Source organism: Schistocerca gregaria, chromosome 2 (genome assembly GCF_023897955.1).
Source record: "Schistocerca gregaria isolate iqSchGreg1 chromosome 2, iqSchGreg1.2, whole genome shotgun sequence".
Classification (NCBI taxonomy): domain Eukaryota; kingdom Metazoa; phylum Arthropoda; class Insecta; order Orthoptera; family Acrididae; genus Schistocerca; species Schistocerca gregaria.
In genome coordinates, this window is record NC_064921.1 from 989,509,113 (window position 1) to 989,533,998 (window position 24,886).

Sequence of the window (24,886 nt, forward strand, 5' to 3'; positions counted from 1 at the left end):
TTAGCTTTTTATGAACATTTACCATGTTTAAACTGCAGTTTGCCTGAATCTGTTTCTAGTTGTAACAGAATTGACTTTAAAATTGAATAATACTCAACAGTAGTATACATTTCTGCAGGAGACTGTAAAAGTCCAGCTAGGGCCTGCAGTGTACTTACATGTTTTGTGCAGCAATATTGTCAAACACTCGCCCCGTAGTACACTATGTGATCAAAAGTATCCAGACAACTGGCTGAAAATGACTTAAAAGTTTGTGGCACCCTCCATCAGTAATGCTGGAATTCAATATGGTGTTGGCCCACCCTTAGCCTTGATGACAGCTTCCACTCTCACAGGCATATGTTCAGTCAGGTGCTGGAAGGTTTTATGGGGAATGGCAGCCCATTCTTCACGGAGTGGTGCTCTGAGGAGAGGTATCAATGTCGGTCAGTGAGCCCTGGCAAGAATTCAGCGTTCCAAAACATCCCAAAGGTATTCTATAGTATTCAGGTCTGGACTCTGTGCAAGCCAGTCCATTACAGGGATATTGTCATGTAACCACTCCACCACAGGCCGTGCGTTATGAACAGGTGCTCGATTGTGTTGAAAGATGCAATTGCCATCCCCAAATTGCTCTTCAACAATGGGAAGCAAGAAGTTGTTAAGACATCAATGCAGGCCTTTGCTGTAATAGTGCCATGCAATACAACAAGGGGTGCAAGCCTCCTCATTGAAAAATGTGACTACACCATTACACCACCACCTCCAAATTTTACTGTTGGCACTACACACACTGGTAGATGACGTTCACTGGGCATTCGTCATACCCACACCCTGCCATCAAATCGCCACATTGTGTACTATAACTCATCACTCTACATAACGATTTTCCGCTGTTCAATCGTCCAACATTTACATTCTTTACACCAAACGAGGCATAATTTGGAATTTATCGGCATGATGTGTGGCTTATGAGCAGCCACTCGACCATGAAATCGAAGTTTTCTCGCCTTCTGCCTAACTGTCGTAGTACTTGCTGTGGATCCAGTTGCAGTTTGGAATTCCTGTGTGATGGTCTGGATAGATGTCTGCCTATTACACATTACGACCCTCTTCAGCTGTCGGTAGTCTGTCAGTCAACAGACGAGGTCACCCTGTACGCTTTTGTGCTGTACATGTCCCTTCATGTTTCCACTTCACTATCACATTGAAAACTGTGGACCTAGGGATGTTTAGGAGTGTGGAAATCTCGCGTACAGATGTACGACACTAGTGACATCCAATCACCTGACCACGTTCAAAGTCGGTGAGTTCCACAGAGCGACCCATTATGCTCTCACACAATGTCTAATGACTACTGAGGTTGCTGATATGTAGTACCTGGCAGCAGGTGGCAGCACAATCCATCTAATATGAAAAATGTATGTTTTGGGGGATGTCTGGGTACTTTTGATCACATAGTGTATGATGGAAATGAAAGGGAATGTTCAGCTGCTGGTTCTCTGCAACTAATGAAAGAACATGGGGTAGACAATATGTTTGGAAGCAAGAGACAAAGAAATTTTTTCACCGATGCATGTCAATATAAATGCAAAATTGACAATGTATTTGCGAAAAACAAGAAACAGCCAAACATTTGTGACAACAAATGCTATAAATTTAATTGCTGCTTGCATATAGAAATACGCTGCCTATTTTCTCACCTCTCATTGGTTTGGCGAAATTATCACCCCAGATAATGATATCGGTGATTATGGTGAGATCTTTATATACAAGGGTATTTCAGAAAGTAAAGATACACCGTAAGCCAGAGGAACAGAAGGGTTTTGGCGAGCAAATTGACAACACTGGTGTTAACCTTGAACTGTTAGCTTTCTCCTCGCGGTCGTGCGGCAGTTCAACGTTGCTTCTGGTTGGAGTAGGTCGTGTTTAAAATGGCTGCACCGATTCAGAATCCCGCCAAATGCAAAGTGCGCTCTGTCATAAGTTTTCTTCATGCAAAAGGTCAGCAACGAGCGGATATTCACAAATAAATTGTTTCTGTTTATGGGAACACTATGAATCGACAAAATGTAACGAAATGGTGTCGTCATTTCTCTGAAGGTAGGACCGATTTTCATGACGAACAAAGAACAGGTCGGCCATCTGTGATCTCTGATGCCCTTCTTGGAAGAATGGAGGAAGCAATTCGTGCGAATAGACGTCTCACATTGAAAGAATTGCATCAGATCATACCGGACGTGTCAATGACAACTCTTCATGACGTTGTGACTGTCAAGTTAGGGCACATGGAATTGTGTGCGCGCTGGGTTCCAAAGCTGTTAGTGGAAGAACACAAAAAGGAAAGGATGGGCTTTGCACTTGACTTCCTCACACACTATGCTGCAGCAGGTGGTGTGCTCCTTGATCACATTGTGACAGGTGACGAGACGTGGGTTTATCACCATACACCTGAATCCAAGCAACAATCAATGCAGTGGCGCCATTCGAATTCACCAAAAGCCAAGAAATCCAAAACGTCGATTTCAGCGAAGAAAATCATGGATTCTGTTTTTTGGGACAGACAAGGCATTCTTCTGTTGGAATTTATGCCTCCTGGAATGACAATTAATGCTGCTGCATATTGCCAGACTTTGAAACGTCATTGAAGGGCAATTCAAAACAAACACAGGTGAATGCTGACAAGTGGGGTCCACTTACTTCATGACAACGCTCAGCCTCACACAGCGCTTGTAAGAAAAGCACTACTTAAACAGTTCAGATGGGATGTATTGGACCATCTGCCATACAGCCTGGATCTTGCGCCCACCGACTTCCATGTCTTCCGTTACCTGAAGTCACATCTTGGTGGAAAATCATTCCACGACGATTAAGAGATCAAAGATGAAGTTGAAATGTGGTTCCGACAACAGGCAGCAACCTTCTATGACTGGGATACAAAAGCTTGTGCACCGACTTAACAAATGTTTGGATAATGGGGGTGATTATGTCGAAAAATAAAAAATAATCCAGTTAAAAAGATGTGACTGACTTTTTCTAAATAAATGTTCTGTTTAAGGACTATTAGCCATTGTATATATACTCTTCGAAATGCCCTCATAAATAAAACGGCTTATAATTTTGATTAGTCAGAATGTGTTAATGATAAAATTTCCTCAAGGAGCCTCTTAGAAAAGGGGGGTCATCTTATATTCAGGGTCGCCTTGTAGTCCGGTAATTCAGTAGTTGTTCTTCCTCATCATGTTGTGGTCCCTAGTTGAAAGACTGGTTTGATGCAGTCCATTTTGTTTCTGCACAAATACTTCAACCAACATCCTTTCACTCCTGTTTACTCTAGTGAAGTCTTGATCTCCTCCCTCCCCCCCCCCCCCCCCTTAAATTTTACTCTCTCTCTCTCTCTCTCTCTCTCTCTCATACACACACACACACACACACACACACACACACACACACACACACACAGGTCCCTCCATTATCAAATTGGCAGAACTCAAGCTGCCTCAGAAAGTGGCCCATGAACCGATCTTTTCTTAAGTTGTACCATAAATTTCCTTTTTTCCCAATTTGATTCATTACCTTTTCATTAGTTACCCTGTCTACCCATCTAGTCTTCAGCATTCCTTTCTAGCGTCACATTTCATAATTGTGTATTCTCTTCTTGACTGAATTGTTTAGCACCGATGTTTCACATCTGTACAAAGTTACATTACAGAGAAATATCTTCAAAAAGTACACACATTATTTGTATTTTATATTGATAAATTTGTCTTTTTCAGGAAAACTCTCCTTTTTAGTGCTGATCTACATGTTATATCCTCTCTTTCAGCTATTGTTAGCTACTTTGCTTCCCAACAACAAAACTCATCTACTTCTTTTAGTGTCATATTTTTGAATGTAATTCCTTGCGTATTGCCTGATTTTATTTGACTACTTCCATTACTCTTTTATTTTTGTGGATGAACTATGAAAAGTACATTAATTTCACAAAAATCCAACATAGTGGCCAAGAAAGCTCATAGGAGACAAATTGTGGTATAATGTACTTCTGCTTTCATGTTACAGCCTCAATAATGAATGGGAGTATCTTGTGTCTGTGGGGTGGGAATGTGGCTGGAGATTCAAAATAGCATTGTACAGATAATGAAATGACCTTTCTTAACCAATTTTAAGGATGGAAGGATGTACTGTAACTGGCTAAGGCTGTGTCACTACCTCAGTAATGTCTCTCTTTTTGTTTATCAAAATGAAGCCTGGTGAGATTGTATGACATCATCTTCCTACTTGAATTGCTTAACAGTCTATCACAAAATATTTCTTGTCAAATTTCATCCTACTTTTATATCATCAAATTTCAACAAACGTGTTAAATACAGAGGAAAGATAAGATCCGTGAATCGAGCTGGGAAGTTACCATCTTATTCTAGCTTTGTGTGTGTGTGTGTGTGTGTGTGTGTGTGTGTGTGTGTGTGTGTGTGTGTGTGTGTGTTAGAAGAGGGGGGGGGGGGGGGGGGAATAAGACAAATTATTGCTGTTGACAAGTATGTAAGTAGATGTATAATTTTTTTGCTGTCATGTTTAACCTGACATTTAAAAAGGGATAAATGTGCTTAGTTGCATACATAACACATTTTCCAAGTAATTGATTGTTGTAAGCACGTAGTAACTGAATTTTTCAGGTTAAAACAGATAACAGTACAAAATTTGTAAGATTTATTCTTTTGGTGGTATCCATTTCAAAGCAGGTACTTTTATATCCTGTTGCTCACCTTTTGAGTTGCTTTGTGTAGAATAGTGTGACTTTTCATCTAGTGACATTGTGTCAAATTGACAGGTAAAGAAGATGGATTTTGATTATGGTAGCTGCGTTTGCTGATCTGCACGGAAATGACACAGTGCAGTTGCCATCAATTTTAAAATTAACTTCTCTTTTTATTTTTTGTTTATAGAAAAAGACCCACTGAATATTATAGACACTCTAAAAAATTAAATTTGGTTTACCTTTCAGAGAATTGTGTTCCAGTCCAAGATATTCCATCCAATGATCAGCAGTGAGACAGGTGAAATAGACGTCAGAAGTGGATTCACAGAATGGTGTAAAAATGTAAATCACATATGGCAGGTACTTCAGCACACCTGGCGAGCTTTCTACAAGGTGGAAACTAAAATGCCATTAAATGTAGAAGCATCTGAACTGTAAGTTCTTTTTAGCAGTGAAGTTGGGTAACCTCTTTTTTTTTTAATAATAAAGTATTGATTGAACGATTAAACATATTGTTTAATAGCCCCCTGCCATGGTTGTGTACTCTGGATTCTTAAGCAACTTTTGGTTGTCTGGCCTTGTGAGGTGTGATGCAACTGGGAAACTATGTCAGTATTGCTATAAAATTATTATGGGTATTGTGCAGTTCCTTGCTCATCTGTAATTCAAAACTTGTTTATCTAGTACCAAATGATTTTTTGATAATCTTTTTATTTCTTCAGATAAATTAGTATGAAACATTAATGAATACATATCGTACTCTACTGTTTTGCAGTAATGCTGGACATAGAAGTAAAGGTTTAGTTCACCATAACATTCCAAAAACATGAAACTTCACCACAGTGTCTGTCATATAACAACAACATTGATGCCAGTAATGCAATGATTTGTCTCTAATTTTTCTGTCCACAAAAATTGCATTTGCAAAATGAGTCACTGTTCCAACTCAGAATCTATCTGACTGGAATGGAAATAAACTAATGTTGCAGGTTCCAACAGTGTAGGAGATAACACTGGAAGAAAATGCTGCCACAGCATTAAACAGATACTGCCTCAAATGTAGAGCAGAACTCCCTGATAGTGGCAGTTAATATTTCAAAATGTGTAGCACAATGTTAATTAACCATATGTCACTCAAAAATGCGTACTTGTAGAGCTTAATTAATTAAATAAATAATGTATTCAGCATGTTGAGCTAGAGGTACTCCCATAATTGGGAAGATCCTGTTAGAAGTAGTCACATACTACTACTCAAAAATTGGGGGGAAAACTGTGTACTGATTTTTTGGAAGTACTGTTTGGATAATGGATAGGGATGATAAACAGGCCTCGTCACACTGTAGGAAGTATTCATTACATCAATAAGTTCACTATTTGGACTTTTCAGAGATGTGAAAAATGTCGGAGCAACTTGATTTCTGACTGCCAAAGTGAATCAAGCCTATCCTGAAAATATTTTCTGGATTACTGGTAGCTTAATGTTTTTATAATAACTATGCATCTTGCAATACAAAAACAAAGGAAATAATCTGACTATGCCTACTAGAATGAACTGGCAGTGTAAGGCAAATATGATTCTTACCTTTGATTGTAGAGTACGGAAATAACTGTTCTGCCTCTCAAACCTTTCTAACATCTGCAAAAGAATCTGAGGAAGCCTGAAAATATTTGTTCAATTGGGCTCTTTATCCAAGTGACTGATACGTCATTTTACAAGAGTGTAGGTGTCAATGACTTGCACGTAGATTATCATCACAGCGATTCGTTGTGCTCCAGTGAAGACACAACTAACATTGCTCTGAAATACTTGGCAGGCTGTAGCATATTAGTTGAGGAAAATTGACATTTCTTTTGAAAATAATGGAGACCAATGTCCCATTTGGGCAAAGTTAATCAATGCCCTGTTGAGGCAAAGGTAATCAATGTCCCATTGGGGAAAAGTTAACAGCTAAGAAAGAGTGAATCATTGTAATATCTAAAGGTAGTGCCTTACTTAGCTAGATTATCTACAATACCCTGCCCAAAAGAGAGCTGTACTGAAGCCTCTGATACTTAGAATTAAAATAATATTGCATGAGAACTCTCTTGGTGCCAAAATAAATCAGCTAACTTCTGTTTTCAGACAAAATTGTTACCAGGCACATGGATTCAGGTCTGCTCGTTTTGAAAAATGCAAACAGAAATCCAGACAATCAACATAACAAGATTAGCACAAGATGTGCCTCCCATTCTGTATAACATCATCAAGTAGAACTGGACAAATATGAAAGAGACGTGAGATCAAATCTTTTGACTGTTTAGGAACATAGAGGATGTGCTCTGTGGAGGATAGGAATGATCTCAGTGCCCCAGTTGTTTAAAATATCCCTGTGGATGTGACAGTAGTGGAGGGGAATGGTCTATTTTAACTGTTTCCCAGTGCTGTACCGAAAATCAGTGGCACATTAAGCACAGATATCTTCAGAAAATGGTTGTTTCCCAATACACCCTTACAGACAAGCTAGAGAGTAGGAGTATCTATGAAGAGATCGTTGAGATGTGCAGAACACAGTTATTGGTTTTTCTGCCACCCCCCCCCCCCCAAACACACACACACACACACACACACACACACACACACACACACATTACCTGCAAAGTCACAGACGTTTTGTAAAACTCAAACAATGGAAAATCCAGGATAGACTGTAACAATATTATGAGAATGATAGGTAAGATTGTCAATAAGGCTCCGCAGATTTTGATATCATTACCTCGGTAGTACAGACAAATCCTGTTCAAATCTACCATGTATTTTCTACAGGTGTTTCATAGGCATCGTAACAATTTCCATTTACCATCTGAAATGACCTTTGTTTAAAGCTCTGACAAGGTAAATGCAAGGGCATTTTGACTGTTTTTGACAAGTGCTACAGCTTAGATGCTGCCCCCTCCACCCTTCTCCTACAGAAGAAGTGATAACCCGACAATATTTTTGGTTTTGTACTGCACTTGATCATGTTGCGGAATCTCTCTTTTAATTAAATTTGCTATGGTAACACTGCAAAATGGCTTCCTAGAACATCAAAGTGAAAGTGCTGCAAAATACATCAAATTTGATTAGGGATTTATGTTTGTTCATGACTTTCAATGATTTTTCTTTATTCATTTTTCTATTTATAATAGCTAAGCTCACAGTGTTTCACATTTAACCTTGTTTTAAGTGTCCACAAAATTATGGAATATATGTTATGCATAAAAAGGATAATTAAATTTTCTTTGTACATTATCATTCTGCTGTATGTTAGAGGAACGAGTTGTATAGCTTCCTATTATAACTACTATAAAACAAGCGCGTCAGTTTAAAAATGCATCTGCTGTGAAGTAAAGGACTTAAGACTGTCGTATATAAATCTTATCTGAAGATGAACATCACTCAAAATGTTCTCATATTCAACAGATTGGTTGGTAGGAATTAGACCTATGCAGTACTTACCATGAAAAGTAACTTTTCTTCCTTAGGTGTGTTTTGATTTGTATACACAGCAGCAACAATTATGCACCATTGCTGTTACTAATAAATAAATGTGTACAAATTCTAGCTCACACTGCAAATTACTGAAACTGGGTCGTCAAAGAGGTTTTGGGGATTAAAATGTATGTCATCAGCAGTGATAGAAACATGGGCTATGCACCCAGCAATGCATGATTGCACGTGCTTGATATTGCGTAGGAGTACATCTCGTATTTTGCAATGCGGTGGAAACAAATATGCCATTAATGTTAATGTAATCTCTGGTCTCAGTGGACACTATTGCATCATTTAGTTCATTCCGAATTTCAAGTGTACATCAATGTGAATAAAAGTACATCTCTGAGGATTTTCAGAAGTTACCATTGTGTGCTTAAGCTGTTCACAGTTTGTGTTCTAGTTACTGTAGCACATATTAAAACTAACCTATTGTGTTACATGTAGTTTTCCTTTTCAAAAGGAGTATATATTATCTACATTTATCATAAATTAATGCTATTTTCAAGTTTATTGGTGACTATAATCTATATAGTTTTAGGAAACTAGTCATTTTTATCATAGGTGTTTGTGTTGCCTTAAAAGAAATATCATTTTGTGTACTAATACCTTCAGTTTTTAAAGATAATTATTAATATTTTGACCTCAGCAGATTAAGTGGAAAATCAGCAAGCTTAGTTTACAGTTATTTTTTTATTCTTTTATTAAAAAAAAACTGCACCATCTACAGTGCAGCCCTCCACTGTGAATGCAAATCTCGCACATGGGGTGCGTTAATTGACGTTCTTATGCAGCTGGAAATCGCCCTGACTACTGTCAAACGATTGGTAGCTGCAGCAAATCAGATGCCGGAGAGCTCCCGAGTGTCATGTACTGTATATGGTCAGGGAAGGGGGAGGGGAAAGAGAAGGTTGTTACATATGCCTCATGATGACAACATGCAGGAGGTCAGGACTTGAGAGTGGGCATGCAGGGCCGCCGTTAAATGACAGAACTGGAAATTAGGTATAATAAAGAGAATATATTTCAGAGTATGGCATACAAGGGGCACACTTAGGGTTGGAAGTTACCAGGTTGAGGCCAGTCTAGGAGGACAAACAATTAATTGAAATGGGCAATGGAAAGGGAAGCAGTTCATGCTAACTTATGTTGGTGGCTGGTCATGAAAACCACAGCCAGAGGCTCTGCCTTTCAAAAAGAAGTCTGTTCTGCTCAAGGTCTGGATTGCAAGAGACAGAGGTAACTGTGTTCCGCACTGCAGAACCCTCCAGCGTCCACACACGTGACCTGTATCCCATGCATGCACCAAAGGCGTGAATTTGCTGTGGTTTCAGCAGAGGGGACAGGAAGGAACACCAGCTGCACTCAGTGTGTAAGCTGTGGTCCTTATTTGAAGATGCTATTCTGGCAGCCATTGAGGGAGGGTGCAGCCAACTGCAGATTGTGGTGCATGTTGGAACAAATCTTGCCTGTCATTTAGCCTCCTAGGTCATGCTTGGATCATTCCATCGCCCAGCACAGAAGGTTGAGAGGATGAGCCTTGCACACAGAGTTTCAATGAACCTCACAATTTGCAGAACTGTCCCCAGAATTGACCGTGCCCCCCTGGTTCTCAGCTGAGTGGATAGACAACCAGAGACATGGGGGGGGGGGGGGGGGGGTTCTGTGAAAAGCTAGGCTGCAACTTCCCAAACTTGCACCTTAGTGCTGAGAACTGTAGGGTTCCCCTAAATCGGTCAGGTGTGCACTACACATCAGAGGCTGCTACCCAGGTAGCTGATTATGTGTGGGATGCACTCAAGGATGCACCTGAAAATATTTGTGTAAGAGCCAAAGGAATGCCCCCACTGGTGAGGAGAGTATTATAATCCTAGTTGTACACTGCTGAAGCATTTTCAGTGGAGTGTCAGAGTTCAAAGTGCTCCTGAAAAGTGTTGAATCTCACATAATACTAGGTACAGAAAGCTGGTTAAAACCTGAAGCTGATGACAATGAGATTTTTGAGGAAAATTTAAGCATAAAAAGAAAAGGCTAGTAGGAAATGGAGGTGGTGTATTTGTCCCAATAGCCAAAAAACTCAAGCTCCCCAGGATAGAAATTGAAGCTGCATGCAAGATTGTTTGGGCAAGACTCATTATAAGGGATGGGCATCAAATAGTAATTGAATCCTTGTACTGATCACCATATTCACCTCCTGATGTAACCAAAAACTTTAGAGGAAACCTTAGTTTGCATGTACATAATCTCCCCAATCATACAGTAATATTAGGGAGACTTTCATCCAATAATCTGTTAAAAAAATTGCGATTTTGTGGGAATGGGTGTGACAAATCGCTGTGTGGAGCATTACTAAACGCCTTCTCTGAAAACTACGTAGAACATATAGCTGGGAACCCCACTCTTGATGGAAATAATGGCAACAAATAGACCTAACCTCTTCAAGTATATCCACATTGAAGCAGGTATAGGTCACTATAACACAGCTGTAGCAACAATAATTACCCAGGTACAAAGGCAAGTAAAACAATTAGAAAGATTGCTGCATTCAGTAAACTAGATAAAAACAGTAGTGTCATATCTCCATGAGGAACTTAAAACTTTTAGCACAGTACAGGAGCACGTAGAGGAATGCTCAAGGATAAAAGAATAGTTGACCATATACTGGATAGTTATGTACTCATTAGAATAGTTCATAATGGGAGAGACCATTCACGATGTACAATCATGGCAAAGAAACAGACACTACTTCACAATAGGTGTAAAACAAAGCGTAGGGCTATAGCTACATATATGCTGAATGTAGTGCATTTGGCTGTCAGGGGCGCAATGCAATGAAGCCTTCCATGACTACCACAACAGAATATTGTCCAATGGTCTTTAACAAATTCTTGTCATATGTAAACGCAATTAGTGGCAGCAAAGTTAGTGTCCTGTCACTTGTGGATGAGACAGCAAAAGTAGAAAAGGTTAACTCGGTTTTCAAATTTTCCTTTACAAAGGAAATCCAGGAGAATTGCCCCAATTTAATCCTCATACTATTGAAAATACGAGTGAAATAAACATAGTGTCACTGGCCACAACCAAAATCACTTAAATCGAACCAAACTCCCGGGTCCAGTGGAATCTCTATAATCTGTCACAGAAAAAACCGTGCCCAGTTGTTGGAAGAATCTGCAGGTCACACCCATCTACAAGAAGTGTAGTAGGAGTGATTCACGAAACTGCCGTCCAATATCCTTGACATTTGTTGTGGAATCTTAGAACACATTCTGAGCGCAAACATAATGAGGTATATTGCGCAGAGTGATGTCCTCCATGCCAACCATTCATCTGAAAACATTACTCATGTGAAACTCAACTTGCACTTTTCTCACATAGCATACTGAAAGCTTTGGATCAAGGCAATCAAGTAGATGCTCAATTTCCAGAAAGCTCTTGACTCAGTACTGCATGTATGCTTATTTATCAAAAGTACAATCATATAGGACATCAAGTGAAATTTGTAACTGGATTGCGGATTTTTTCTAGGGAGGATGCAATAAGTTATCCTGGGCAGAGAGTCACGTGTAGAAGTAATTTTGGGTGTGCCTCAGGGAAGTGTGTTCGGGCGATTGCTGTTCATGTTGTATATTAATGATCTTGCAGACAATATTAGTAGTAATGTCAGGCTTTTTGCAGCTGATGAATTTATCTATAATGAAGTACTATCTAAAAGAAGATGCATAATTATTCAAGCAGATCTTGGTAAGATTTCAGAATGGTGCAAAAATTGGCAACTCACTTTCAAGGTTCAGAAATGTAAAATTGTGCACGTCACAAAACGAGAAAATGTAGCATCCTATGACTGTAATATCAATGATTTCACAGTTGGAATTTGTCAACCCATACTTAACATTAGTATGGATTATAGGGCTATGAAAAGTGATCACATAGGCTCTGTTGTGGGTGGCAGACTTTGGTTAATTGGTAGAATACTGGGAGAAATGCAGTCGTCTACATAGGAGATTGCTTACAAATCACTCCTCCAACCCATAGTAGAATATTGCTAATGTGTGAGGACTGATGGGGATATTGAACTTATACAGAGAAGAACAGCACAAATGGTCACAGTTTTGTTTGACCCTTGGGAGAGTGTCACAGAGATGCTGAAGAAACTGGACTGGCAGGCTCTTGACTATCCTGAGAAAGCCTACTTCCAAAGTTTCAAGAACTAGCTTTAGATGATGACTCTAAAATGTACTGCAACTCCCTGCATATCTGCCATAGGTACCGTGAGAATAAGACTAGATTAATTACAGAGCATAGGGAGGCATTTAAACAGTCCTTCTTCCCACACTCCGTACATGAATGGAATGAGGAAAAAGACCCTAATGACTGAGATGATGTTAATATCTTTATGATTGTATTACTTCATTAACAGTCATTTTTCCTGATGACGGTAGTGGATATCCATGAAAGCTCAAATTATAGCATAGAATTAATGTGACAAGTCCACTATAACATTTAATACAGCAATTCTGTCACAAAATTCTTTGTGGTTATATTTGTAACTTTAAGTATTTCTAACTACTGTTGTTTGTTCTTGATGGCAGTGACATTACTGAAATTTCACTGCAGTTGCCAGTCTTATTGTTACAACTAGCATGGATTTGATGGAGATATTAAAACTCTGTGCACAGCTTCGTACTATACTTTGCTGAATTATATGTGTTGCTGTGTATGATCTGTCTGTTAGTTTTTGTGTATATAGTACTAATAGATTATATGTGTCAAAATGAAACTGCTTGAACTGCAGACAGCATCTTAATTTCTTTTTAGTTTTGTATGTAGAGTGTCCGTTTAGTTGAGTTGTTGCATCTTTATTTGAGTGCAGATTTAGAGCAATTGGATTGTTGCTATCACAAATCCATAAATTTGTGATACAGCAATTTTAACATACTTTCCTGTTGCCTTACTGGGAATCCACAGAACTTTCTCTTTCACTTTAAATCATTTTTTAATGTATGGTACTGTCAGTAGTTTTAATTTTGTTCTTGTAAATGTTTTTTATCTTTTTGTGTATTTGATACTATTAATATTTGTAATATTGTGGCTTGAATAACCCAGTCTGTTGGAAGTATCTATTCGTAGTGATAAATGACTCACAATTTTAATGGTGCTTGTTAAGAAAACTACTTCAATGCGTTCCGTTGCATCCACACCCTACACCCTCTTATATTATCCAGTAAGTGCTTGTCTTTAACAATATTACGAAAAGGACACACACACACACATATCCATCCGCACATACACAGACACCTGTGTATGTGCGGATGGATATGTGTGTGTGTGTGCGAGTGTACACCTGTCCTTTTTTTTTTTTTTTCCCCTAAGGGAAGTCTTTCCGCTCCCGGGATTGGAATGACTCCTTACCCTCTCCCTTAAAACCCACACCCTTTCATTTTTCCCTCTCCTTCCTTCCTTCCTGACGAAGCAACTGCCAGTTGCGAAAGCTCGTAATTTTGTGTGTGTGTTTGTGTGTTGTGTTCATGTGCCTGTCTGCCGGCGCTTTCCCGCTTGGAGAGAGATAGATAGATAGATAGAGAGAGAGAGAGAGAGAGAGAGAGAGAGAGAGAGAGAGAGAGAGAGAGAGAGATTTAATAAAATATTTTTATTTACTTACTAAAACATGACTACAGCTTGTATTTTATGTTTGCGTGCAGTAATATTTTTCTATTACACTTTTGACATGTGATGACTATAATGGCAAGTTCTAGTGGCAAAAAGATATTTTTCATGTTATATCATTACAGTTTAACAGTTTTTTGAATTTTCCCCTTTATTTGATCGGTGAAACTTTGCTTTGTGCCAAATTTCATGATTATATGTCACAGGATATACCCTACAGCTTTTAATGAGTGAGTTTGTGAGTATCAAAGTATGACTTAAATTGCCACACCTTTCGATTGCACTGACTTAGAAGCTTAAATTTTTTATTCTACCAACAAACCAAAGACCTTAGTATGTGACATGAATTTCAACTTGATTCATTCACCCATTCCTGATTCTTAACTGTGGGACAGACAGACAGTCAAAAGACAAGGTGATACTATAAGGGTCCCCTTTTAACCAAATGAGGTACGGAACACAAAAAATGATCTCTGTTATATCCCCATGAGCAACGACCTATATTAGGAAGTAAATTATTTACATTCTGCCAGAACTTTCCTTACCAAATAGTAATGTAATATATTTGAGGGGCATTTAAATGTACCATAGCATTACACGTCACTTACTCCCATCCTGTATAGCAGCAAAACTGAAAGACCCAGCACACATACATAATATTGTGCACTATGAGGGCTACAGAGGACTATAGGCTTTCGCAAGTGTTTTTGACAATTATGTCTCTTTTAATATTTATTTTCAGTTCTCTCCAGTGTCATACCTGTAACTTCCTTTCTATCTGTTCAGATGGGGTCTCTAACACATGGCAGTTAAGTTGAAAATTGAGAAAATTTGTACATTTCCTCACTTTAATTTTTTAGAAAAATAGAGTTACATGATTGTAACACCCATCCAGGATTTCCCATTGTTTGTTAGAGTTACATAATTGTTATGCAATATGTGACAATCCTGGATGAAATCAAGTAATGGAACGACTTGAGTTGACCACATAATCTATGAGTGAGCAATATGCCTGTTGCACATAGATTTGATTGAAATCATTGCTAAGCTTTCAGACAATGTCGTTCCCCAGAGCCAACTAACAAAAACACACACATATACATACACGGCTACATTTTCCGGGTCCTGCAGTTGAGCTGTACAGAAACCATGGAAAATTAAAGCAGCACACTGGTCTGCATATGTATCTGGCTGCTCCAAAATAAGAACTAGTGTTTTTATGTTACATCATTTTATTTGGTAAAAGTAAGTACAGCTCATATACATTAATATGACTTCGTGCTCAGAAATTGTAAACCCTCAGAATCCTTGATAGTTATTCTTTATTTTCATTCATACTTAAATCTAAATTATTATGACATCAGTTGTATCGACACACTATATTTGTATGGACTTTGTTATGAAATTAATAATAAAATGGGATCTGCTGTAGTCGTCATTCTTGGAAACCAAATATGTTTACTTATACATATTTTCCATTCACACTTTAAATGATAGTGAAATATGCCACTGTAACTGCTGTAGTTAACAGCAATTGCATTCATATCTTTAACTGACTAGTGCAGCTGTTATTCTTATAGTTTCTCATATTGTCATTTAGCTTCAGTACTGAGAAAGGTAATTGCACCCCAGATACCGCTTCAGAGTTCTTCAACAATGTTAAGTATGTACCTGTAAAACTCAGACTTTAAAAGACAAATACCAAATATAAGGTTAGCTCACTGCCAAACAGTATTTCTTATGAAGTGTCATTCAACTCTTTAATTGCTCATCAGATTTCCCCAGCTAATTAGAGATCCACATAGATCTTCAAAGTGCCTTTTGCTTGCCGCTCTTTGGCAGATTCGTTCCTGGCTACCATAAGGCCCCAGCCTTTGGAGCATCTTTTCCCTTCCATGCTGCATGTCTATCCTTTTGCTTTTCTTTTTCCCCACCCTTGGGGAACATGTGTGGGCTGTTTTTGGAAACATATTCTGCATTTTCGGTAGTCATTATCACAATACTCTCCACTGTTCCTTTTTTCTTTCGTCATTCACCTTCTCCTATTCTTCCTCCACTTCGGAGTTTGAGGTTCTTCTTTTGCTTCTTCCTCCCTGTATGCTCCTGAAAGCTGGCCCACGCATCTGACGCCTAACAGGTGACTGGGTAACACATAATTCCCAGCCCCGAGTCAACAGGTGAGGTAAAACAAAACAAAGTGCCTCTTGCGCTCCAGGAAGCATTTTGAATTTTCACAGGGAAATAAAATGTGCCCTGGAATGGAAATAGAATGTGAAATAAGGATCAATTACAATGTTGAGTAAAGTCTGAACTAAAACTGTGAAAGTAGAGCCTGAAACAAAGTGTGAAGTCACCGTGTTCAACAAATGGTTGTACATACAAACATGGGAATTTCAAACAAGTGTCAATGTAATTCCAAACAGTTTCCTTAAGCAAATGAATTACTACCTATTTTCTGACTACTGTGTTGTCTAGTAGCCATTAGTAATGAAAATTTAATGTAAGCTTCAAATTTTTCTTATTGAAGTTCTCATATAACATTTTGTACTCAGTATTTTAAAGACACTTGTAATTCCTTCTTGTTTGATTCTGGTGCACACATAATTTCGTAATTTGCAGTCTGTATCACTTTAAAAAGTATATTAAATGAGAAATTTTATTTTTTTCTGCATGTAAAATAAAGAGCTGAAAAAATGTTGCAGTTCAGCAAAAAGTCCACTAAACTTTTAATCAGTGTGTGCACATAATCCATTTTTTTCCTTCTGTGGCAGTTACTCAAAAAATCCAACTGCTTTTCAAGAAAGAGTTCAGGAATGTGTGAAAGAAAGCCAGGCACATGTTTATGACCCACCGCCGACAGATGATTTGCATTACATTTGCTTTGAGCCATATGATCATGAAGTGCATGGACCAGTCCGGGAATCCATCATTAGAATGAAGGTCAGTTAAGTAAACTTTGTAGATTTACTTAGCTTATGGTTTGGTTAGGAAACAAAAATAATGGTCCTCTTTTTCAAAATCTCGAAATATTTCATTTAATAACTTCAATTAAGTTATTGTTAGTACAATAGTAACATGATGAGAGTGTAATGAAGTTTGCAGTCTGTTCTCCATACCTCGATTTTATAATATACTCTCCATTATGAGCAGTGATTGGTTGGCTACGTAATTATATTGTTTACACACCTTATGACTCATTTTCTGGCCATCCACAGTCTAGCCACACAAACACTAAACTTGAACTATGTAGATTTCTTCTCCTATTGATAGGTTTCTTTTCCTAATGCTGGAAGAAAAAAAAATGGAACAGAGAAAGGGGTGGAACATTGGGGGCTGCTGTTTTCATTGTTAATGTTGTTTTGCTGTCTTAATGCTGTATCTGACAACTTTCTTTACACTTTCATCTGTGAACAACAATTTACATCTCTGAAAGCTTGAGGTTTCATTCATAGTGCTTTTAGAAGCTGTGTCACATCTTCATTTATTAACTGAACTTATCATAACTCATATTAAAAATTGATATTTCCCTTTCTTGCATCAAATGCAGGGTTCAAAGTAGCCTTTTCCTTCCACTCTGCTTCTTAAGATCTTTCATGTGTTTATTCTCATTTCCCAGGTGTTATCAGTTTCTCTTAACAAATGAACTACATAAAAGTTCTGACGTGTAATTTGGTTGCCAGCTTACTGGAGTTATATGGATGAAAATTAATATTAAATGTAAACTAAACAGTATATCAAACAGAAAGAGTGACTGAAAATGTCTTGTGCTCTTGTACAGTGTACATTTTCAATCTGTTTCTTTTTCTTTCCTCATAACTTCCATAGAAATAAGTCAAGTTAAAAGTGTTACAGTTAGCACATAGGGACTTATTTTTAACTTACTGTACTTTGCCACACACTGTCTGTTTGAAATGCAAATCATTTAATTATCCAGTGTTCCCATACTGAAATAACATCATGAAAATATTTTCCACAGGAGAATAACAATGAGAATCGGTCTGGTGGACTGTCATGGGTGCAGCCAGGTTCGCTTCAGCCTTTTTCGAAGCCAGATTCTTGATATTTGTATGAAATAGATACTTCTGAAAACTCAGAATCTAAAATGTTTTATAGGTGAGGATTTTTGGAAGTTATGTCTTGTAATTGTTAACCAGTTTTAAAAATTATTTATATTGTAATAAGGATAAAATAATTTTTGTATTGTGGAATTTGGGGTTTTATAAAAACAAAGTTTTTTTTACATTTATTAAAAAAGGTAAACATTTAATTGGTGGTATGTATACAGTCTGATGCCAGTTCTGTGGTTTTCTTGTGCTGGTATGGACTGTCTCGTGAAGAATGATTTTGAACAAATGTAAAGTTATTCTTTTAAAACAACGTTACATTTTAATGTACCCTGCGAGTGATACACAAATAACATGTTGTTATTTATAGTTAATATTCTTCTTGTGTGTGCAAAGCTGTGTGTGTTACGGGATGTATGATCTAAGCAATAACATTTGTTGGTCTTCCATTGTACAGTTAATCAACCGTAGTTTATAGTTAAGTTTGAGTGTACCTCTGTGCTTCAGCCGTGAGAATTTGCATTTTATGATGTTGATAATGCCATTGGTGACTAACACGCACAATGTATAGTGTATAATGTATTATTTGAGGTTGACACTGTCACCATTTTCTGTATAATATCAGTTAATGAAATCTTTTTTTGTGCTATAAATTGCTGTGGTGAGTTGTAAAGACATTTCATCACCATGGTCGAAAGTTCTTTATCCCCCAGTTGACATTTGTGAAAATCTGTTTTTAGTAAGACCCTGTATTTGATGCTCTGAATTAGATGATGAATCTTGATTGCTCAGGGAGCCAAGATACATCAGAAATGCCAAATTTTCAGTCCTTCATAGAAGTGTCAAGAACAGTAGAATTTAAACAACTTTTGTGACTCATAAGTTTTGTAGAAATAATATTACTGATAAAGGATAGTATTTGTCAGTTTACAGAAGGTATACAATAATTTAGTACAAAAATATCTGGTGCAGAGGAGTTGCATAGATTACAATGAAGACTGTGTTTTCTTCTGAAGCAATACTCCAGAAGTAATGAAACTGTTATCAGTATTACTGTTAACCAAAATACATTATTTATTTGATCAGAAATTTCATTTTTTGTTGGTGTCAATGTTTCTATGTCCTATAGTGATAACTCAGTATATTTTATAAAATGGCAACTACAGTATATATGACTTGCTAAAAGATTGTATTGTACTAGTATGTTGGTTGTGTGAAATGAAGTTTCAAAGTTCCTGCTTTGTATTTTTAAATGCTTCATGTACAAAGCAACATTGTAATTTAAATCAAACTTTATGGTATCATCACAAAGCTTTGTGATCTAAGTATTGGGGACTGTAACTCAGTTTTGGCATGAATGCCCAAAACAATACAATTTACTGAGAACTATGTCTTTTCAGTTGCTATCTTGTCCAACTCTGTGACTGCTGCCTAGACATTTAAGCTAAGAGATAAAACAGTTATTGTACTACATTGCAAGTGAACAGTAAATCCAGCACATTGCTGCCATTATTGTTCAGATTTCACTGTACCTTTGTCTCCCTATGCTTGCATGTTTCCTGTGAAACATTAGAGGAACAACTTAGTGTGCTTGAGGCTGGATGTTTCATGCTTCCTTCCTATTCTCTCCATTATAAATATTTTATTTGTACTCCATTTGGCCTGTATGTCTATGTCACACGAAAATGAACCACATCATTACATATCAACAGCTTCTATAAAGGAAAAGTCAGAAACATCAAATTCTTGAATCATAAAATGCCAAAATTAAAATAATAAACATTCAGCACAAGTATGTATGTCAATATGTTATAGTTAAAATAATACAATTTCACAGATTTTCACATCTTCTTTATCCAGATAACTGTATTTATTGTTTTTCAGTTTAACTGCAGTCAATTTGAAAACTACAAGACTCCATCTTCAGGCACAAGAATACAATAGTATTAATTTTTTGCCATGAAAGTTACAGCAGTGGATGCCTACAGGAAGGAGAACAGCCTTTTATTTTGACCCTCTACTATCAGCATCCTACTACTTAAAACTAAGCTATTACTGGAAATTCGCAGAGACAGAAGATGGAAAGGATTTATTGAATAAAATTTTTTCATACACATTTTTATTTTCTGGGCTTGTTTAAGCAGGTTGGTTCCAGATAATTGTGGCTGAAGCGGCGTCATTAATTTAGAAATGTTCTTGTCATGTGCATGGGGATCTATGGCAGATGGCTGGATCTTACAACTCACCACATTCAAAACATCTGCTTCATCTGGGAGAAGGTCCCACTTCTGCCTATTAGTCTTGCAGTGCAGCACTCACACCCACATTCTTTTAGTCCACCAAGCGGCCCGCTGCCAGGGTAGGGTCTTCTATTGGAATGTTGTCTGGGTAGTCCAGTTATGGCCTCCATCTTTCCACTAAGTGCTTCCGGTAGACACTGTTTTATATGCATTAAGTTTTTTCTGGAATGCAGGCATCACCCAGTGGGCTGCAATTCATGGACTGTTTGACAGGAATATGTTTCCACCTGCATCCTCTCCAAATCTGATGCAGTGTCCCAGCCCACATAGGGAGGAAGGAGGGGTGAGGAATGCTGTGCCCATGAGTGGCTTGAGTTTCTGTACTGGTGTTATGTGCAGGCCTCAGTTGTAATCCACACTGACTTGTTCACCACAGTGTCTACTCTCTTTGCATGTGCACGAGCAGCATGCTCAGCAGTAGATACACAGAATGTTGTAACTGACATCCGCAAAAATTGTAGGTTGGTACTCTGATCCTGCTTGTCAGGGACATATTGTTCCTGCCATAGACCTTGGCTCTGGTACTGATGGAATGTTGTTTAAACAGTGTGCAATCCAAGATCAGAGATCCAAGATTAGGCTGTGAATAGCACTGGAGTTGTTTGTCTTGTCACATCACATTTAGTTCTTGCCATGCTTTTCTGTTATTTAGATGAAACGTGCAGACCAACTTTTTGCTGAGGTTTCATTCCAGGTGGTTAAGAATGTAATAAAGCTTCAAGTTTGTCCATTTCTCTTTTACTTCTGAGGAACTTGCTGTATTGTCAGTGTATTTGGACTGCCTGATGTGATTTATTATTGACTGGTATTTTGTGTGAACATTTTATAGTATTGGTGGCAAGATGTTTACCTGTGGTAAGCCATTCTTCTGATTCCTCCTCCTATTTTTCTTCCCACAGAGGCTGACATAAAATGCCCTACTATGCAGTATCAATCGAGGATGTCGGATGGTGATTGCTTGTAAACTCATATAGCATAATCTGCAGCTTTTGGTTGCTGATAGTGTCATAAGCAGCTGTCAGGATGATGGTCGCTCCAGCAAACTTCTCTCATTCAAATCATTCCTTGATGAGTTGCGTCATGTGTAATAGATGGTCAGTACATGATTTCCCAGGGCAGAAGGGTGCTTGCTGGTTTATAAATTTCTCTTCTGTGATATTTGTGATCATATGCAGTATCAAGCATAGAATCTTGAAGGCAGAGCAGTGACAAGTGCATAGCAGAGCAGTGACAAGATTGGAAACTGGATGGTTTGGTTCCTTTCATGGTTTCCATAGGGTGACCATCCCAGTCTCCCTCCACGTCATCAGAAGCTGCAAATTGGCAGCACAGGCATCCATTCAGGCATCCATTATATCCTGGAGTCATTTGGGATTTTCAGCCCATAGTCCTCAGTTTGTTTGACCTGCAGTTTGAAAACATCAGCTGCTCTGTTCAACTTCATGCAACAGATTGCCAACTCCAGCTCAGCCATGCTAAACATATTTTCAAGAAAATGTTTACTTTGCAGTTCCTATGCTATATTCTCTTGAGTCCTGTTAACATTAGTTTTGCTGTCCTGCAGCAGCTGGCTTGCCACTGGGTTTGCAGTCACTTTAGTGAAGATGGTTTTTGGATTGTGGAAAATCAGCTAAAGTTCTTGAACAGCTTCCAACCTCACATTTCTTCATTTCCATATCAAGATTTCAACCAGGTTGCTCCACTTTGTCTTTTGGCTTTCAACAATGGCTTGCATCATTAACTCATCGGTTGTATGGTATTTTCAGCAAATGGGTTATTCTTGTAGATATCTTGGAGTTTCTTCAATAGATCTGGAAGTCTCCAGCAGTCCTGCATTATATTCTGTCATATGAATATGAAAGTGACTGATGTAGAAAACTGTTTTATGTATATTCTGTCCTGTGGTATCCAGTCCTTGAACCTCGCTTGGTTAGGTCGTTGAAGTTTTCATTTTCCTCGGGCTTTGGCAGTGCACTCCATATCTCAGTTTTCACATCTTTCCTGAAGTGTTTCTAGTTGGCTGTTTAAAAAGTGAACCACCACATCTCAAAAGGTACATAGTGTGACTTCATCAGTGCTGAAAACGCACATGATATGTCTGTGCTTTGTGTGTGTGTGGGGGGGGGATCATTTCACCCATTTCTCACATTGGGTTATGATACCAAAGGAGACAAAGAAGTTTTCGAGATTGTATCCTCTTCCCCAACTACCATATTTCAAAGAAGATGGTAGTTTGCTGTCGTGGGTCAGTTGAACATTGTATGCCTCTCCTCACACCTCAAGTACAGCTCCATTTTTGTCGCTCTTCTGGTAACCTTGTTAGTTAAAACTCCCAGTACAAAGATAATATAAATAAATATTAAGAGACTATCTAGTAATGAGGAAATTTTAATATCTGACATGCAAGAAATATGAATGCAGTACCCTGAAAGTGCAGGAAACCCAACTGAAGTGCTGAACCCACATTGGTGGCATGGGGCTTGGAAATCATCTTAGAGAGACCAAAATGCTGATTCCATTATTATATAAAGTATTTAAGTCTATTAGAAAGTATTTAAACCTCCAGTTCACAAGTGTATCATAAAAATTAAAAGTTTATCTTGGGTCAACAAGCACTATTTGGGCCTATGTTGAGAATTTTAATGACACAGAATGACTGGGGCCCTATAATATGAAACTGACTGTATAGTGAATGTTTTGCCGATACAAGTGTAACTCAGTTCCAAAGAGCGCTCACTGTTAAAACAAAGAGTAAGCACTGGTTCTAGTGTCATGCAGCAATTACTGATAAAATGAAATAAAACCACACACTGCATTCAAATAGAAATAAAATAACTGTTTCAATTTATCTAGTTTGTAAAGAAAATGAGAAACTATGAACAACAGTCAACAGCTATTCGTCAAAGGATAATACAAATACTGTGTCATTTGGTAATTCCTTGATAACTGTATTTTATAGGGAATCTTTTAATATTAATTGGAGTAGACCTGACATGCAAAAATATAAATATTTCAGTGAGGAATGAATGCAAAAAGGCAACTGATGGATACAGTTCATATCTTTTTCACGTTTTGGGCACACTAACTGTAAATTGGAACTCCATGCTGTTAGGTGACTGTACTGTGTCTCCACCTCTTTTGCTCCCCAGATACTTCTTTACTCGAAGCTGGGTGGCAACTCCTGTACTGTAGTGTGATCCTCGCCACACCTGCTATTGACATCTGTCAGCCTCTGTCTCACACACACACACACACACACACACACACACACACACACACACCGATAGAGAGAGGGGGGAGGGAGGGAGGTAGAGGGAGGGGGGGGGGGGGGGGGAGAGAGAGTATTTAGACAAAATTAGAGTGTATCTAATTGCTTTATTTGTCACAGTTCTGTGCCTTACTATTAATACGGCTGACAGTTATTGCAAAGAATTATTGTCCAAATTATTAGACTAATACTGTGTATGTTAGTTCTAATCCTGTGAGTATAAAAACAGTATGTTTCAAAAATTTGAAACAAATAACCTTTGAAATAAATTTTGCTTCATGAAGCTATAACATAGCTAATCATTTAGTTTATCCAGCCACAAATGATGTTTGATATGTCATCTTAAAATAAAGAGATACGCTATTAAGAAGTTAATTAACTCATCCTGAATGGCCGCAATCTGCATGGCCTGCTGCTCACAATGCAGCTCCAATGACTAAGCCCAATATCAGACCAAGTTGTTGTATTTTTGCTCTGTAATATTTGAACAGGAAAGTGGTCTGTGGATTCATGCTGGCAGGCAGTATGATACCTCTTTTAAAACTAACATGGAGAGATCCCCAGTGGTGTTGTTGACTTTTTGAAACTATCTACACTGGAGCCATTCACCCTGATGGGCTCTTGTTTCCAAGTAATTGACGGGAAAAGATTTCAGAATCCAGATTAAATCTTGGTTCATATGTTTTTAATTAATTTTATGTATTAATTTCGGTTTAATTTTTTTGTTTTATCACCCTGTTTTTTTATCTACATTATTGCCTCATTGTATTTGTTTATTTTGCTTGAATTTCGCTTTACTTATAAACCTGTCTTTCATTTAAGTTTTCATCTGCGTTATTTTTTCTATAGCGCAGTTGGCTTTTAAGTTATGTTTCAAATGTTTATCTTTTGTTTTTTGAATAATAGATTGTAACTTTCAAATAATTGAATATTTTAACAGATAAATATAATTCATATTCACATAAATGCCAATTGGAAAAAGAATGATATAAAGAAAAAATGAAACAAATGTAAAAGTTAATACAGTGATTAAAATGACATGACAATGGAATGGAAATAAAAAATTACATTTAAACCAATTAATTGAATAAAAATAATGATTGAGGTAATTTCGATAAATATTTTAAAAAATACCCTTACTGCACCTCTTGAGATTCAAATCCCTATCCTCCTACATGCAGAGCTGTTATCCTATCTATTGCACCATGCTACCACACTGTATAATGCAACTTTTTTAATGGTACTAAATATGCAATATTCTGATTTATTTATTCATTTTATTTTTTGCCAATTACTCACAAACGAGATACCTGGGATCTTAACCTACATCACCGTATAGAT

General features: G+C 37.7%; 1 protein-coding gene across 6 annotated transcripts in view; it reads left to right on the forward strand.

Annotated features, from left to right (window-relative positions):
• The window catches only part of LOC126335487 (protein crossbronx homolog), a 77,857-nt gene that overhangs the window by 47,622 nt on the left and 5,349 nt on the right, over positions 1-24,886 (forward strand). Inside the window, exons 5-8 of one of the 6 annotated variants that reach the window (XR_007564883.1) lie at positions 4,985-5,172; positions 16,685-16,853; positions 17,890-18,026; positions 19,862-24,645. Coding sequence is in view for 4 of the 6 variants with exons in the window: in XM_049998812.1 (XP_049854769.1) it covers positions 4,985-5,172; positions 16,685-16,853; positions 17,890-17,973 (441 nt within the window). In the remaining 2 variants the exon portion in view is untranslated. Of the gene's footprint in view, positions 1-4,984; positions 5,173-16,684; positions 16,854-17,889; positions 19,499-19,861; positions 24,646-24,886 lie in introns of those variants that run through there. The other 5 variants (XR_007564884.1, XM_049998812.1, XM_049998814.1 and 2 more) reach the window with 5 other exon arrangements.